The sequence below is a fragment of the Hyperolius riggenbachi genome, chromosome 4 (genome assembly GCF_040937935.1).
Source record: "Hyperolius riggenbachi isolate aHypRig1 chromosome 4, aHypRig1.pri, whole genome shotgun sequence".
Lineage (NCBI taxonomy): Eukaryota > Metazoa > Chordata > Amphibia > Anura > Hyperoliidae > Hyperolius > Hyperolius riggenbachi.
The window spans coordinates 282,505,408-282,524,748 of record NC_090649.1 but is presented as its reverse complement, the minus strand read 5'-3'; the positions used below and the strand labels follow the sequence as shown (position 1 = coordinate 282,524,748).

At 43.1% G+C, this 19,341-nt stretch overlaps 1 protein-coding gene across 1 annotated transcript in view; it reads left to right on the top strand.

Moving 5' to 3' along the window:
- Nucleotides 1-3,626: 3,626 nt before the first annotated feature.
- LOC137503829 (amine sulfotransferase-like) overlaps nt 3,627-19,341 on the top strand; it is a 66,897-nt gene continuing 51,182 nt past the window's right edge. The window contains exons 1-3 of the mRNA XM_068231347.1: nt 3,627-3,701; nt 3,789-3,955; nt 18,001-18,209. Coding sequence (XP_068087448.1) covers nt 3,796-3,955; nt 18,001-18,209 — 369 coding nt within the window. The 5' untranslated portion in view covers nt 3,627-3,701; nt 3,789-3,795. The remainder of the gene's footprint in view (nt 3,702-3,788; nt 3,956-18,000; nt 18,210-19,341) is intronic.

Here is a 19,341-nt window from a genome sequence, read left to right as displayed (position 1 = left end):
TACGAATAAATACATTATAATAATGTGAAGAATACAAGAAATAAGAACGGATACAAGGTAAAAATGTGGAAGACAGCTCCAAAATAGGGATAAAGCTTTTGAGAAATCCTGGATGCGAGAGTCAGAGGAGATGACTGAACCTGATGACAAGGGGAGTTTCCTGTGGAGGGTGAAAGCTTCGGGCAGAATTGCAAAAGCAAAAACTCAAGTCACACAGTCAGTGGATGCACACAACATATAAAAAATTCAAGATTGGTGGTTCCACATACAAACAAACCCATGGACGGACACCTAAGTAAGCATTAAGGCCAATCTCATTGAGAGATCACTACACTGGCGGTGGATACAATGACATCCTACACAAAGTGAGCATATCCATGATTGGACACATACCTAATAAAATAAAAAGCCTGAGAGCAGAGGCACCTCAGGTTGCCCACTGGCACGTTTTGTGGGCTGCTGTTGAACATCAGGAGGACCATCAGCAGAATCCTTATGTCACTGCACACCATACAGTGCAAAGAACTGTTAGTCCAATCAGTCAGGCTGATAACTTACACACAGGAATGGTATACATGGAGGGAACAAGTTATGGAGAGATTTGAAAGAGCAGGCTAGGAAGTTGAACTGTACCCTCTTGGCAACTGTCATCTGGTGGAGGGTTTGGCAAAGAGGAAAACAGCGGGGTAGGGGGAGAGGTGGGTGGGATAAGCAGTAGAGTTCAGTGCGGATTGGAGAAGTGTCAGTCTGTATTTTAGTAGTCTGCAGAATAGGGTGTTGCAGTAGTCTAGACAGGATCTGATTACGGCATGTGAAAGCTTGTTAGTAACCACTTGTGTGAGGAACTAGTGAATTTGAGATATATTTTTGAGATGGAAAAAGTAAGAGGGGTTACTGAGGTAATGGGAGACTTTGGTAGTGTGTAGATACCAGCTTACCTATACAGCAGTCCATAAATGTAATCTGAAAATGTCTGAGAGGATCACAAGCTGCAAACAGTGAGGACCAGAAGTTCCCATTGTCTAAGGCCTAATGCACACCATACAATTTCCCGTCAGATAGATGGGTCAAATAGATCATTTCCGACAGGTCCGATCTGATTTCCAATAGTTTTTCTGATATATTTGCATAGAAGTGAGCAGAAAAACATACAGAAATCTGATCGAAACTGTTGGAAATTATCGACCAATCTATCTGATGGGAAATTGCATGGGTGCGTACCAGGCATTACACCCTTGTGAGCAAATCTGTTTCCAGTCTGTCACCCAGAGATGTGGTAAGGGAGATGTAGAGAGGGCAATGGCCTCTGACTGCAACAGCAAGAGGGGCGGACCTTGTAGGAAAAAAACATGCTGTATCAGACTGGTTGACAGCTGAGCCCCATCAACTTACAGTACATTTGTGACGTCATCCAGATCCAGCAGTCGTTTCTGATCCCCGCAATCGATCGCACATCTATTGCAGGGCTCAGAATGACAAACTTTAGCGTGAAGATAGACAGTTCTGGGAAAGGTAGTTAATTGCGTTTAGCACATAGCTGTAACAAGCTGGTTTCCCGGCCCCCTGGAAAGCTAATGGCCCCTCTCAGAGGATATGCCAGCTGTTTCACTCTGATAAGGAGGCCTAGATTCAGCCAGGGAGGCTACGAATCCCTGGGAGGTCTTGACACCTTGCTCCCTGGTAAGGATCAAAGGGAAGCCAGCTGCCAGCACACACCCTGAATGACCTGAGGCTCGTAGCATAATTCATAACTTCTCAGATCTGTCATATTTCTGGGGTTCCTGAGATGGCAGCTTCGCCAAATGTGGGGAAAGTGTAGCATGTGTCCCGGTGCTGGTTCTGTGAAATTCCCAGAACTCTGTCCCCTAAACTCTCATAGCAGTATGGGTTTGAAGAGATGGGGGGTAAATTCTCATGATAAGCCTGTCATATTTCATGTCCTAGGATTCTTAAAATCATGCTGTGTGTGAATATGCGGTATAGGTTTTAACTGCCCCCACGTGCACCCCAAGACGGGCCGAACTAGAATTCTGCCAGTCTGTAAGGATGGGACAGCCCATGCTCCATCCTCCCGAGGCTGGACTTGTGCCTGTCATAGACATTCCCTGCAGCGATGGGTGATAAAACTATTGACAGGCTGGAACGCAAGTGTCCTCCACCTTGAAACACCATCTTGATCACATCTGTGCCAGCTTGAGGATATGCTGGCATCCACCTGGTCTGAACTTTGAACTGAAACAAAAGGAACTCTACAAGTTTTTCCCACAACAGGACATCTTTCCACAAATCTAAGTATTTTTTATCCCTTTTAGTTTCTTTCATACTGTGTTATCATTTGTCTCTATAATTGTTGATTTTAACGATTTTCTGTATATATTAATTATTTATATTGCATGTAAATAAAGACTTTATCAAAGTCGTTTACTGTTCCGCTACACCTGCTATACAGCCATACACAGAAACTGAACTCAGGTCTCTGAGGAGTCGCTACTATTATTGATATCTAGACAGGATACAGCGTGTTTTAACCGTTTTATTTGCAGGATCAGTCAGTCAGTCGGTAGGGACCACTGGCCCATACCAGTGGTGGTGGCAGATATACCCTGAAATAGTGTGTAAAGTGTATTTCCGTAACCCACAGGCTCACTTCTGGTTTGTCTGCGGCCAATTCCCAACGGTTTCTGCGCATTGACTGCGACCACAGTTTGAACGATCTGTGCACTGGAACCGTTTGGAAGGCATTTCGCGTTCCAGCCACCAAGGGCTCCTGTGACAGTGGTTGGGATCTGTGTTGTGCTGAAAGTATCTAAGATAGCGCTAGCGCTATCAAGAAACAAATTAATTTGTTGGTGTAGCTAGAATGCAATATATTTTTTATATATACAGAGAGACTGTGTAGCCAGTACCCCTGCCCAAAAGTTTTATTTTATTTGGCATGGAAATGTCTGGGAACTACAAGAACATGTGCCCGGCGGACCTGCAAAATCTTTGCCAAGCGAGAGGCATTGACGTCGGCCGCAAGAAACAACAGGACCTCGTAACGGACTTGCACAGATAGGATAGCCAGCAACTGCGGGAGCTGGATGTGTCCGCTGAAGTGGATACCAGCCCATCTGGCTCACGTCGAGGGGAACCAGAGACTGAAGATCCTGAGCGTACAGAGGTTGAGCAACCTGCGGGCAATGCGGCAACAGTTACGCAGGAGACTGTCAGTGTGGACCCCGATCGCAGAGTTTCTCAGAGTACTCGTCTGGAACCGGCGACCACATTTTGCACGATCTGTGCACTGGAACCGTTTGGAAGGCATTTCGCGTTCCAGCCAACAAGGGCTCCTGTGACAACATTGTGTCTGGGAGAGCCAGTGTAAAGAGAACGTTAGAAGGGTGGAGGAAGGCAATCTGAGTAAATGTGGAACCTACTGTTTTTAGCTTTTAAACACAAAAATAAACTGAATTTTATGACGATCACATTAAGTTTTATGTCTATAGATACAAATGTTTATCCCATGAGTTTATTTTTCTTTCATGTTTGTTGTACAGAGATTGTAAGGTACTAAGTTCATTTGTTAAAATCGTGTTTTCTTACATGAAGTAATTGGCATAGTACATGCTCAGGCATTTTTCCAGCATTCTTTCTTTATCAAAGTCTGTATGACTCAAACTCTTGTCACTACATCTGAGTGAACAAGTGAGAGCAGAAAGGTAGGAGCAACTATTCAATTTGTAATACAGGTAGACTTTGTGACTTATTTATATTCATATCTATCCGGTCTGTTGTTGGATTTTTAGGTCTGCAATGGCACAGGAAGCTCTGCAAGAGGCATTGGAGGCTTTTCTTTTAAAGCATAAAGGCATGTACTTTCATAAAGGGATCACATCTCCTGAAGTCATAGATGCCGTGGAGCACATGGAAACTAGAAATGATGATGTTTTTCTAGTCACATATCCAAAGTCAGGTAATTCCCATTGGTAATCTGGTTGACTACATAGTACCACTAGCAACAGTGAACATTTTATTAGCTTTGTGCACTCCTGAAAGTTTAACTCACCAACAGTATTTAATTATGTTGACAACAACCAGTATACAGCTGAAATGCCCATCTTCTGATTGCATACCTCGGCAGACCGCTCTACCTGTCCTGTTCCATATTTCATATAAAACTGAAAAATATGTTTTAAGCAACCTCAATTCTGGAACATTTTTGCTGCTTTGCTTCAAATTCCATCCACTGCAGTTTATATAACATAGCGGGCAATATAGAATGAACTGATCCACTGCACTGGGTGATAAAGAGAATATTTATTTTCTTTTTAAGCCTTACCAATTACCTGGCTTTACTGCTTACCCTCTGCCTCTAATACTTTAAGCCACAGACCCTGAACATGCATGCAGATCAGATGTCTATGATAAATCTGAGTAGATTAGCTGCATGTTTGTTTCAGGTGTGTGATTTAGACCCTACTGAACAGAAAGATCAGCAGGACTGCCAGGCAACTGGTATTGTTTAAAAAAAACACATATATCCAGACACATCGCCTCTAGTTAGGACATTAAATAAGTTAAGGAAAGGGAGGTGCTGAAGGGGCTGTGGCCAGAAAAACAAGTAACCCTTCGTACACTCGCATGCAAATGTTCAAACAAATGTATTCACAGATTCACTCATCCAGGCACAACTGTAGACCAACAGTGGTGCCTGGATGAGTGAATTTGTGAATGCATTTGTTTGAACATTTGCATGCGAGTGTGCGAAGGGTTACTTGTTTTTTGGTATTGTTTAAAAGGTATTAAATATGGCAGTCTCTGTAGGTTTCATATCTCGGGTTCCTTTTAATGCTCAGACATTCAGATATACTGCGCCAACCACATAAAGAGTCCGGTATCGACAACTGATAGTGAGTTCGCACGTAGATAAGATTCCAGGATAAAATACAGTCTATAAAGATACCAGTGCGCACTCCACAGTGATCAATATCTGAAAAGAAAGCACAAAGCTCCCATAGCGTAATACTGCATCTGTAACTGATAAAAGGTCAGCAGCACACAGTGACCATAACATCAAAATCCTCAACCAATCAGACGGGTTCACTGGATATTTGCCACCTCATACACCAGGTGGATCTAGCGCTTAGGCTGTCATCCGGCCCAGTAAAGATAACCCAGGAATGATTCCACCGATAAAAATTTATTCCAGCAAGCATCCACAAGGGTGCACAGCACGTAAGATCTCCGGGGCACTGTAAGTTTAAACACTGCGGCGTCCCGCCAGTGAACTTTCCCAGGAACATGCAAACCACATGACCGCTGCAGGGGGCCGATAGAAGCCCCAGATAAGTGTCAGTTTTTGGTTTTTTATACATGCCACAGAACCCCTTTAAGGGGAGGGAATGCTACAGGGAAGATGAAAGAATGAGAGGGTGATAAGAGACCACCACTGCAGCCCATCTTCCTGGCTAAAATCATTTTTTTCAAGTAGTGTTTAGGGGGACCAGGGGGAATTAGGAGAGGAAGAGATAATGCACAGAGGTATATGAACGCAGCATGAACATACCTCTGTGCTTACATTATGTAGTTTTGGCTCACGTCAGGTATCCTTTGAAACGCTTAAAAGTCACAAATAACATTCTATTTTTCATTTTCTGTAACAATGCAGGGAAGCACAGGTATTTGCCTACGGTATATAATAGAAAAGGAGATTTTCATCCAGGACAAAGATACTTGAACAATCAGACTCTTATACTCCTGTACATACTTACAAAATCTTCTACAGCTGGGGAAACATGCTGGCCAGACTATTTGTGTGTGAATGTACTGTGTATGTCTACTGCACATGCAGTGTGTTTGTGTATGTGTGTCACTGTATTGTGTAGGCCCTCTTTTTGCCACTAAAATAGCTCAGACCATTTAGGTACAGACTCCACTAGATTTAGATTTTTTTTAAGCCAGCCTCACGGTGTGTGGTACCAAACGGCAGCATGTCCCTCAGGCCCTTTTCACACTGGTGTGTTGCGTTTGGCAATGCTACGCAAATGTAATTCTATGGCGCATTTCATACATAGTTTGATGTCTTCCGCTGGAGGTGTGATTCAACGCAAGAGCAACACTGCGAGGTTGGGCAACTTGTGCAGAGACGCACGGTGTCCCAGAACTCACGTAGGTCTATGGCAATGCATTTTTTTTAAATTGTTCGCGTTGCGGTATGGAAGTGTATTTTTTCAATCCACTTCTGTGCAATTCTTATTTCGGACACAGGAAGTGAGCGCTAGAGAGCCTCACTGCAGCCAGAATGGAGATTACTGCGCACTGCGGTGTAGGGCCTTCATGGATAGGACTTTATCTGAGGTAGGGAGAACACATATTAGAATTGCAAAATGTGCACTGTACACTTGCCATTGTAGTCAATGGCCCACTTGGGAGTTGCATTTCCTTTGCCTTTTCCATTTGCATTTCTTCTGCAATTTTTAAATCACAGCAGTTTGCTTTTCCACATGACGCACACACTACTGAGTTTGATACATTGTGTTGCAATCTAAAAAATCGTGAATGAACAGGGAAAATGTTGATAGGATAATCCCGCATTTATACCAGTGTGGCCAACAGTTGAACCGAGTGCATGACACCACTCCTGTTATAAGTCATTGGAGAAAAGCTGGCACCTCCTTGGTAATTCATAGTAATGTACTGAAGTAGAACTATGCCACAACAAACAAACATAGAATATTAGATAATAAACAAAACAAGGGGCACTATGGGTAAGGTGGACTGTATATAGTTATATACACCAAAAAACACAACACTTCTTCCTGCTGCTCCTCCAACTGTGGGAGTACCTCTTTCTTCCACTACTGACAAGACTATAATAAAACTAGGGGAGCAATATGCTGCGACTCAAGAGCAATGCCAGATATCAGAGTGTGAATTCCTTTCACGGAGGATAAGGATAGTGGAGACATAGGCTGAAGGAGTGCGTGAGTAAATGTATAAACAGCATCTGGCATTGCTCTTGAGCCGCAGCATATTGCTCGCTATTACAAGTGACAATACAACAATCTCTCCCCTCCATATATGGAGTCTTCCGCTCCATATAGGACTGTTTAGTATAATCTATACAGCAGGAATCTGTGTATAGAACTAGTTTTAGCTGTGACACTCTAGGTGAAAGGACTGGTTCCATCCTTTGTTGTCATTTTTTGCTCTTTTAACTTTTCACCTTTCCCTTATTTTTTAAAAAGGATCATCAGCAGGCTCAGAGTGGTGTGTGTGGAATTGAGTGTATGGCTGGTTGATGCACATATATCGTTCTAATGCCTTATCAGTTCTCTATGTGAGAGTATATATATATATATATATATATATATATTGTATATATATATATATATATATTTATTTATTTATTTTTTTACAATGAAATTGGAATTTTTTAAGACATATGTCCAGCGCTCCCCTAGTTTTGTTATAAACATGGAATATTGCGTGTGGAAATCTGATCTCATTACAACTGCAGAGCCACCTAACACTGCTACACCGCAAATCCAGAAAGAGCCAGTGGAATCGCGTAGACAAGTGTGCTCCCAGCGAAAAGGCCAGCATTTTTTAGTAATTTGTGCTACAGCAGCTGTCCTGTGAGATTGGACCATATGGGGTAGTCTTCACTTCAAACGTACATGAATGAGCCTTGGACACTAATTACCCTGTCCCATGTTGACTGGATGACTCCCTTTGGACCACCCTTGGTTACGCTAACAATGCATACCTGGTTCACACCACAAAACCTGCAGATTGGGAGATGTTCTGACTAAACCAAAATTTGGCCCTAGTCAGAGTTACACTTAGTTGGGTTGAAAAAAGACATACATCTATCAAGTTCAAACAGAAAATATGGTACAACACTAACCTGCACCCTCACATATCTCAGTTGATCCAGAGGAAGGTGAAAAATCCTTACAAGGCTTGGACCAACTAACTCTAAAAGGGAAATTTCTTCACGACTCCATATGGCAATCACATAAAATCCCTGGATCAACACTGCCTGGAATAGACTAGTAATTTTAGCCATAGATATCCTTCAATGCAAAGAAAGCATTGAAGACACCTAGAAACGCGTATATAAAATTTGCCCTAACTACTTCCTGTGTTACAGACTACCCAGCGAGCTCATGGTGAACCAGAACTCATTGCAGTATGTAAGGGACTACAAAGGACCAAAAAGCCCTCTTACTAAAATGTTAAACAAAACAAAAGTTTGCCTTCTTAAAACAGAATGAATTTGTGATAATTCAGGTTGGAGTGAGCATATGATGTCTCCCATGATGCACCACTGTTGAATATGCAAATTATCCCTTGCTGTCCGAGTAAAGCTAGCAACACCTCTAGTACTAAACCACAAAAATCCAATGCATATTCAGCAGTAATGCATCCTGGGAGACATCATATGCTTACTCCAACCTGAATTATTAATTAAATCCTTCCCTCCCACACTCCCCCATAGTACCCCGAAAAAAATGTTTGCAATTGAAAAAAAAAAAAGAATTAAATAAATTAATAGTTACCTTAGGGGCTGAAGTTTTTTTTATATGTATGTCAAAAGAGTATATTCCTGTAATTGAGCTGTAAACTGAGCTTGTAATTAGTCAACAGTCCAAAGAGAAAGCAAACCGTAATTAGTGATGGATGCAAAATGGACGCAAAACTGAAACCTTTATTTATTTATTTTTTTTAAACTATAATGAACTATGATGAACAAAAACTGAGAAAAATTTTTTTTCAGTTTTTTTCTTATTACTCCCATCAAAATGCATGTAAAATAAAATAATTCTTAGTGTAATGTACCACCCAAAGAAAACCTAATTGGTGGTGAAAAAAACAAGATATGGATCATTTCATTGTGATTAGTAGTGATTCATTTATTGACGAATGAAATGAAGACAGCTGAAAGGTGAAAATTGCTCTATTACTAAAGGGGAAAAGAAAACCTTAGTGGTTAAAGCACAAAGTTAATTTGTTAAAATCATTATTTATTCCATCAATTAACTGGCACAGTACATGCACAGACATTTTTCCAGCATTACCTATCCAAGCCTCCATGCCTCATAAACTCATGTAAGGTGCTGCCATATGTATCCTGAATAAACGAGTGCGATTGGAGAGCGGAAAGGTAGGACCAACATCCTATTTGTAATACAGGTAGATTTTCTTTGTGACATTATTTTTATATTAATATCTATCCGGGTCAGTTGTTGAACATTTGGCACAAGAAGCTCTGGATGAGGCATTGGAGGTTTTTCTTTTCAAGCATAAAGGCTGGCATGTACTTTCAAACAGAGATCACATCTCCTGAAGCTGTAGATTCTGTAGAGCAAATGATTAGAGATGATGATATTTTTAAAGTGACATATTCAAAGTCAGGTAATTCCCAGTGTTAAACTCATAATATTACTTTATGCAACAGTGAACATTTTATTAGCTTAGTGGACTTGATACAAAACCAACTTACTTTCATAGGGATTGCACAGTAATTCAAAGTATTCTATCTTCAAAATATAACTGGCCAGCAGCATTTACTCGCTATGTTAATAAAGACTAGCGTGTAATTGAAATGTCCATCTTATGTGATAGCATAGTTGGCAGACTTCTCTAACTGCTCCATATTTTATATAAAACTGAAAAATAGGTTTTCAGCAACCTCAATTCTGGGAACTTCTTTGTCGCTTAGCACAGTTTCTGTGATGTAATGAAATGGATTTGGAAGCACTTCATAAGTTTCAAAGGCTTTTATTGACAATGGCATAATGTTTATGTAAAGAGTCAATAATTGCAGTGTTGGCCCTTCTTTTTCAAGACCTCTGTAATTTGTTATGCTTTCAATCAACTTCTGGGCCAAATCCTGACTGATGACAACCCATTCTTTCATAAGCAATGCATGGAGTTTGACAGAATGTGTGGGTTTTTGTTTGGCCCTCTCTTGAGGATTCTACCAAAATGTAATAGATAGCAGAGAGGCCGCCGCAGCGGTGAGCGGCGTGGCGGCCTCCGCCGTGCAGTTACATGATGGAGTTTTGCCTGGTCCCTCAGTTGCACATAGACTGAGTGCTACGCGCGCGCCAGGCGACAGGACCATTATGCAAGTAGAAGGGGAGTCAGCTGATCAGCCAGTCAGCTGACTCCAGTAGTGCTCCGGATTGGCTGAGTGACTGGGGCGGCGCTGTGGAGCGCTCTGAGTATATATAGGACCTGCCTGTCAGTTGCTCTTCATCTGCTGTTGCAAATGCTACGTGTTAGCACTCAGACCTTAGTCAGATCCCAAAGTGTGCTAGAACCAGCAGGAGCTGGGGATCCAAACTTAGCCAGATTCTGTTGATAGCTTAAAGTACTAATTGAATTGTATTATTTGTTATGACCGTCTGCTAGCCTTGACCACTCTTCTGTCTTCTGATTCTGTGCCTATGCCTATCTGATCTTGTTGCCGACTCAGCTTATACCTCACTCTGATTCAGTCTTCTGTCTTTGTACCATATCTGTCCGTGTGTTGCCGATCCTGCTTGTCTGACTTTTCTACCCTCACCAGTGAGCTTAGTTCTGGTGAGGGATTCTCAGTTTAGTAATCACCTGCTCCTTAGGTTGATAGCTGCAGTACAGTCTGAATCACCAGCTCCTCAGGTTGACAGCTGCAGTACAGTCTGAATCACCTGCTCCTCAGGTGGATAGCTGCAGTACAGTCTTAATCACCTGCTCCTCAGGTGACTAGCTACTACAGTACTGTCCTCATCACCTGCTCCTCAGATGATCAGAAGCTGCAGTACAGTCTTGATCTCCTGCCCCTCAGGTGATCACCTGCTGCAGTACAGTCTGAATCACCCGCTCCACGAGTGATCAGTATAAGTTGTCTCACTGTGCATCACCCGCTCCTCGGGTGAACCGATCACTAATTCATCTGTGTCTCCAGCCTGCTGGAGTACTGATTCCAGTGTTCTATAGAGGTACCTCCCTCTACCAGCTCCTCTGGGATAGTGGGTATCTCTATCTATATTTACTGTTGCACCAAACACTTATCTTACACCTGGGTGTCCTGTGTCTTGCTATACTTGCATTATTGGTGATTCTGCAGATCACCACATAATCAGCTATAACATCTGTATTATTGGTGATACTGCAGATCACCAATAATCAGAAAATCTGTTCTTGCTGACACCGATCGTTACACACCAGTTCTCAATTTGATTAAGGTCTTGGTTGTCTCCTGACCATGGCCCCAAAATTCCAATGTTTTGTTCCCAGAGCCACTTAGTTATCACTTTGGCCTTATGATACATACTCCATCATCTTGGAAAAGGCATTGTTCTTCAACAAACTGTTTTTGAATGGTTGGAAGAAGTTGCTATCAGGGGATACAGACTACCCAGCAAGCTCACTGTGAACCAGAACTCCTAGGTGTGTGTAAGGGGCTACAAAGGACCAAAAAGCCCTCTTGCTTTTGTTTTGTGTATCAGAGGACGTTTTGGTTCCATTCTTTATTTATGGCTGTGTTCTTAGGCAAAATTTTGAGTGAGCCCACTCCTTTGAATGAGAAGCAGTCCTACACATGAATGTTCTCAGGATGATTTACAGTTGTCATGAGTCAGGACTGATGATGGTGCTCATCTTTTCAATGTGGACGATCATTTTGCCAGATTCCCCAACCATTCATAAAGGGGCTTCAACAGAGAAAATGACCCTAGTCCTCAGCAGTCCAATCACTGTAGCTTTGCAGGATATCAGACAGTCCCTGTTGTTTTTCTTCGAGACACAAGGCCATCCTCCAAAAGTCTTTACCTCACTGTGTGTGTAGATGTACCCTCACCTGCCTGCTGCCATTCCTAACCATGCTCTGCATGGGTGGCACCTCGATCTCACAGCTGAATGATCTTTAACAGACGGTCCTGGCATTTACTGAATTTCTTTGGCACCCTGAAGCCTTCTTCACAACAACTGAACCTCTCTCCTTGAAGTTCTTGATGATCTGATAAATGGTTGATTGGGTTGATGAGGTGCAATCTTACTAACAGCAATATCCTTGCCTGTGAAGCCCTTTTTATGCAACACCATGATGACTGCACATGTTTCCATGCAGGTAAACATGGTTGACAGAGAAAGAACAATGATTTCAAGCATCACCTTCCTTTTAAAGTAAACCTCCGGACTAAAAATCGACTTAGCAGCACTGAAAAGGCTTGGTGTTTCTTTAACAGTTTCACAGCATCAGAACTTTGTTTCTCTTATACAAGTCTCATTTTTAGCTGCACAGAAGAAAACTGCCCGGGCTTTTTTCCCCTGATGCTGTGCAAAGCATGATGGGATTTCTGATGCTGTTGTTCTCGTTCTGCTGTTTTGGTGCAATTTTTTTTTTTTACATTTTGAATTTGACATTTGAAGCCTAGCGTGTGCAGCTGGGAGGGGTGATCAGGACACTGGACAGTTGGAACTGTGTCTCCTGCTCCTTGTCACCTCCTTTCAACCAAAAAGATGGCTGCCCCCATGACAAAGATGGCAGCCCCCATGAATCACAAACATTTGCCTGTTATTTTAAAACAGGGTGGGTAAGAGATTATATTACCTATATATTCTAATTAACATAACCAATGTGACTTGATGATAGTATGTTTGTTTAGGCTGAAGTTCCCCTTTAAGGCATCCAGGCCCATATGCAATTATTTTTTTCACCTGAGTTATCTCCTAGGAGATAATTTTTTCTTCTCTTGAAACTAACTTTTCAGCATTTTACTGTTGAAAAATTTCCTAAAAGTTGTTCAAAAGGTATTATTACATTTATTTTGAGTATTTTCTTTCTTTTTGGTGGCTTAAAATGCATTTTATGACAATTTGTGAAAATATCACCTAGGAGAAAACTCAGGAGAAAAAGTGAATTGTATATGGCCTCTAGTCTTCACAGCCGGTGCACCGGTAAAACCTGCAGAAGGAAACGGTTAGTTACACAGAAATTATAGTGAGCTACAGTAGGTCTTTTCATACCACAATAAACCACTTTACAGCATATACAGATCACAGTACCGATGTTGGGCGTGGACTGGGGAAAGGGTTGGTCTACTGAGCAATTCAGTCCAATATCTAATCAGTTCTTAGTCCCTTGCAACCAAGTCCAAGCTATATTGCTCAGCAAAACCTTGGAGGAAACTAGTGACAGTTCGCAATATGGTACTGAATAGATGACAGTTGGTTGGTTGGTTGGTTGGTCCAATCAGGACATTCACCTTGCTCCAAGATCTTTTAGACACTTTAGGTTGTATTTGTAGCACTCAATACACTTTACTCTTAATACCTCCCCTCAGGATTGGACTTCCCAAATCAACAAACAAAATAAAATATAAATCAAATAATCAAAATAGGTTATAGCAAAATAAAGAAATGAAATAAATGTACCCCTTTATACCATCAACACCCCCCTCCTATAAAAGAACTCTTTTTAAGTGCACTTTGACTTTAAGGCTGAATAAGCTCTGAATTAGAGTTGATGCAAAACTTGTAATCGAAGTAGGTTAATTCTGTATCTTGATCAGATGACAGTGCACTTTCTCTGTAGCACACGTTAGTATCTCCAGTCATAATGCAACGCCTCCTCTTCCACTTAGCTTTGCAATACTGACAGGTTATCATTAAATATCAGACTCTTTGTAATCATTCAGAACACAACAACATATGAAGTTTAACTCTTGACTTGAAACAGACTTGACAGGGATAATGTCTCTATATAACAGGACCATATGCAAGCCGGGGCTGTGTCAGCTCAGCAGGGTACTTTAGGGAGGTTAAGAATGCATCTCAGTGACAGTAGGGCCTGGACTTTTTATAATCAATGACAACTTGTCTCACTTTATATCAGCAGCTTTCTTCTGCATAAACAACTGTATTCTCAGCACAATGTCTCTGTGACTGTACAGCTCTCTCACATTGGCAGTATTTAGCAATAGCACTCAGGGATACAATCTGGGCCTCTCCAGGTTCTAGTTTGCTATCATCAGCAAGTGGACGCTGGACACTAGCTACTAACAGTACACACTTTATGGCTTAGATAGGGCTCTCAGGCCTATACTCATTTGACTACGAATATCTTTAGATCAAGGTTAGTCCAGGTCTGCCGCCTCTGGCCTCCGGGTAGTGTCCGGCCGACGGCCGCTGTCCTTACTGCTCGACTGTGTCTTTCACTGGATGACCGCCCGGTCCCCCTAGGTTCCGGGCGACTACTACGGCCTTTCCCTGCGCTGGTCTCAGTCTGGGCTCCCACCCTGCTTCGCACCGCTTACTTCTGCTCAAGTCCTCTCTCCTCCACTCTCTCTCCCGCTCTCCAACTGACTCCAACGAGTTCCCTCCGGTTACACCCTCCTAGATTTTGCCCTCTGCTCCTGCGCTGTACCTTTCTGACAGGCCATGCGGGGCTCTGGAAAGTCCCAGCAAATTCCCCTACTTTGCATACTGTGGTCGCCTAGCAACTGGTTATGCCACCTTTCCTTCACTTACTGCCTGTAATGAGCGCAACCGCGGCGGACTGCATTGCCACCGCGGCTGCCTCTGGGCCCCTGTCCGTCCCACCGGCGTCTAAGATGCCGGGGACGGAACTACCTTTTTCCTGCAAGGTCGCTGTCTCGCGCAGGCGCGCGCATAGACAGGACCTTTATCCTAGGAGAGGGCTCGTCAGCTGACCGGCTGGTCAGCTGACAGCGGAGGAGACTCACGGCGCCCCGGATTGGCTGCAGCAGGGGGCGTGCCAGTGAGGTCTCCTCTGCTTCTTAAGCCTTCGGGCTTTAGTCTGGCGCTGTCTGTTGTCGTGAATGCTTGTGTGTCAGCGCTCAGACCTTAGAGTAGATCCCAGGTGTGATGCTAAGGATTTCACACCTAGACTAGGATATTGCTACGTTGCTTCTGTTTTCTGTTAGACTAGATCCCAGGTGTGATGCTAAGGATTTCACACCTAGACTAGGATATTGCTATATTGCTTCTGTTATCTGTTAGACTAGATCCCAGGTGTGATGCTAAGGATTTCACACCTAGACTAGGATATTGCTATATTGCTTTTGTTATCTGTTAGACTAGATCCTAGGTGTGATGCTAAGGATTTTACACCTAGACTAGGATATTGTTATATTGCTTCTGTTATCTGTTAGACTAGTTCCCGGGTGTTGATGCCAATGACTTCACACCTAGACTAGGATATTGTATTGTATGGATTTCTGTGTATGACTCTTAGCTAACTACTCTGACTCTGATCCTGCTTTCTAGTCCTGTGCTTCCGCCTGTCTGTCTTCTAGTTGCTGAACCTCTGCTTGATTACTGATTACTCTCTTGTCTCACGATTCTGTACCGATACTTGCCTCCCTGTTGCCGAACCTTGCCTGTCAAACCACCCTACTCACCGGTGGGCCCTCGCCACTGGTAAGGTGATAACTTCACCAGCTCCTCTGGTGAAGTTATTCATTAATGCAGTACTATTTGTATCTCCTGCTCCTAGGCTGCAGTACAGTCTGAATCACCTGCTAGTGCAGTACTGTTGTATCTCCTGTTCCTAGGCTGCAGTACAGTCTGAATCACCTGCTAGTGCAGTACTGTCTGTATCTCCTGTTCCTAGGCTGCAGTGCAGTCTGAATCACCCGCTCCTCGGGAGATTCAATCTCAGTTTCAGTTTCCCCAGCTTGCTGGGGTTTGTACTTTATTATACGGACGGCCTGTGTATCTTTAGTACCTCACCAGCATCTCTGGCGAGGTCTTGCCAAACTATACTGTTATCATATCTGTTAGTATGTTCTCTGAGGGCCCTGGAGGTTTGGCCGTATTTAGCAGGGCCGTGTAGCTGGTCCCAGCTAGCACCTCTGTAGAGGTCTAGCCTTTATTAGTTTCAGCTAGTGCCGGCCTGCTTCTCTGTAGGGGCCTAGTCTACGTGGTGTCCGAGGCTCATCAGCTCCACTGATGAGCACCTGTTATGTATTTACTATCCTCACCTGCTCCACTGGTGAGGTAGAGCTCAGTGATTGATGGTACCTTCTCAGCTCCTCTGGAAGGTTTAACCAAAGTGGTCTAAGTCACTTGTGTCACCTTTCCAGTTCCACTGGAAAAGCCTGGGGTAGCTTCTGGCTGCCAGTTAAGCTAGCTCCTTGCCAGCTCCTCTGATAGAACTAGTCTGCTATCTGGTGAATGTCTGTTAGTATCTGTCTGATTGGTTCTTGTCTCTCGCCGGCATCCCTGGCAGAGACCAGCTATACTACCTCTTCTCTGTCTGTATCCTTCCCAGCCCCACTGGGGAGCCTTTTGTCTAATCTGTCTTGTTTGTATCCAGATTGTTCCTTACCAACTCCTCTGGTAAGGTCCTGTAAAACCATTAAAGTTACGGTTGCACCAAACACTACACACTCTGCTCTTGGTCTTGCTCTTGGTCTTGCTATACTGGTATTATTGGTGATTCTGCGGATCACACATAATCGGGTATAGCGTCTGCATTGTTGGTGATTCTGCAGATCACCAATAATCAGACATCTGAGTTGTGGCACTAAACCGTCACAATGCCCCTTCTCATGCACCGTTTTGGTTCTAGCAGCTTGATACTTAGTCTTAAAGGCACCACACACATAGTAATGCTTAAGTAATCTGTAACCCTTTTTTTTTGGGGGGGGGGGGGAGGGGAGTTACAGAGTTACGGTATATAGTGTGTGAGAGACTGTGACTTTGTGTGTATGTGTGAGTGTGTCTATTTGTGTGTGTGACTCTGACTATTTCTGTGCGTGTGTGTGTCTGGGTGTGTGTGTGACCGTGTGTCGCTCTGTGTATGTGAGTGAGACTGTGCATGTTACTATGACTGTGTACCCCATATTTTCAGGCCTGTCCCTGCCTGAATGTACCTGACTATGCCTAGATTCCTTGCTGCAATGCAGCCTGGGATGTTACCTATCACTAGCTGGTGTACAGTAACAGCACTTACATGTCCCTTAACTCTTCAGCCCAGTGACGCAGTGTGTCCTGGCTTCACCATCTTGTTTTCCCCCCACTGTCAATTCACTGAAGATGTGGGCGCGAGATGTCACACAGATGAGATGAACACAGGCTGGGCAAAGTATCAGGACACATCAGTATTGTCACCCTAAACCAGTCAGTAACAGCGGGATGGCTTGCAGTATGGGGCCAATGCCAGCTTGGTCTGGATCCGGCAATGGCTCCTCTAGTGATCAGCCCAAATGCGCCCACTCAAAATGTATATTACGTGGCACCGCAGTGCGGGACGAGGCCCACAGAGTCCGACACTGATCTGAAGTGACACTGTACCGGATTGTATCCTGCAACATCACTGTCTATTGCCAGCCAGTTTTCCTGTGTCGGACTATGTCTGACATTGGTCCTACAGAGGAAAATGCCAATGTCAAAGATAGATTGGCAAAGGGTCAATGAAATTATTAAGGCTGGGTTCACACTGTGTATCTTGCATAACGTATGTGTTATAATACATGTGCACCACTATGGACACTGTGCATTTTATAGCATACTCATTATTTCAAAGCCTGTTCAACGTCTACGTATTGCGCAGGTACTGACACATGCTGTGCAGAAACACACTGCATACAGCGAGTTAGGATAACACGGTCCATTACAACACAGAGTTGTGAACATGCTATACAATTATATATGCAGTGAGTTCTGATGCAGAATTATTGTATGATGCAACATGCATGGGGCCATATCCTAGTTACTTTTCTCCTCAGTTATGTCCAAAGAGATAATTTTTCATCTTATCCAAAAAATATTTGTTCAGTACTTAGCAATTGAAAAAGTACAATCAATTAGATAAAAATTTAATTTCAAACTAATTTTGAGTAATTTCTTGCTTGGTACAGTTGTAAAAGTATTTTAATAATAAGGTTTGAAAATATCTTGAGAAAAGTTAATGGGATATGGCCAGAGAGTGTGAACTCACTCCGATAATTAGTGGCTATTGCTTTTATTGAATATATAATATTACAATTATATACACAGGTACAATATGGACACAGCAAATTCTAGGTCTAATATTTTCTGAACAACACCGGAATGGAAAAGACAATACTAATAACATGGACAGAGCTCCATGGATTGAATACAATGAGCACAACATTGTGTTTGATAATCGACCATCGCCTCGGCTCTTCACGTCGCACCTGCCTTACTACCTTATGCCGAAGGATCTCAGGCACAGGAGAGGAAAGGTAAATGCCAGAAGGGGTTTAGGAATGTAATTTGAAGTAGAACTTTCTGTCACATAACAATAACAACAATCATGGTAAAGAAATAAAAGATCATCACTTGTAAAGCGGTATGGGCCCTATTCAATTAACTTTTCTCCTGCGTTTTCTAACAGGAGATGTTTTCACACCTTATCAATAAAATACTATCTAAAGGCAACTGAGCACCAGCAAAACATTTCTCAATATGAACCTTCCCATAAGGGAGGTTCTCAATTGAGTGTACCATTAGGGGGCCGGGGTTGGGAGGGCAAGGTGTTGCTCCTCTGGTTCCTTGTCTGTATGTGATGCTCTATCTTCTCCACAAACCTGCTGTAGCAGTTGCAGTTTCTAACTTCCCAGCAGTGTTGCACAAACACGCCCAAGCAATGCATGCCAGGAGATCTAGTCTGTGAATGTAAGTACAGAGATGTACTGCGTCCACGGACTACATCCCACAGCATGAATTAAAGGGGGAAGGGGGGACCGGTGCACAATGCTTTTGGGAAATTACAAACTGCGGTTGCTGCGGTCAGTCAGGTGGAGAAGATGGAGAATCCCATACTGACTGGACCAGAGGAGCAGAACCCGTAAGTAATGATGCTCCCCCAACCCTCGCAGCCCCAATGGTACACTGAATTATGAACCTCCCCAGTAGCGTAGCTAAGGAGCTGTTGGCCCCGATGCAAGTTTTTCATTGGGAACCCCAAGCACTCTATACATAACAATTAATATGTTGTACCAAAACCAATCAAGGACAACCACAGTGTCAGAGGTGCAAGAAGGGAATGGGGAACGGTTTGTTAATTATTACCGATAATTAAGGTATCTACAGAAGTGATTATTATGAGCACAGGACCAATAGAGAGCTAATACTGCAGTGGGTGTGTAAGGGTTAAGGGCTCTGCCTCTGACACCGGAGACCAGGGTTCGAATCTCGGCTCTGTCTGTTCAGTAAGCCAGCTCCTATTCAGTTATGTAAGCAATGAAAGGAGCACAACAGAAATGTGATTGCCGCTAAGAGGTGGACTGGTTCCAAAGTCCTAAGGTAAAAATCAAAAAACAACAAAGTACCTCAGCGCAAAGTCAGACCACTCAACTATGAGCAGTGGTTCAG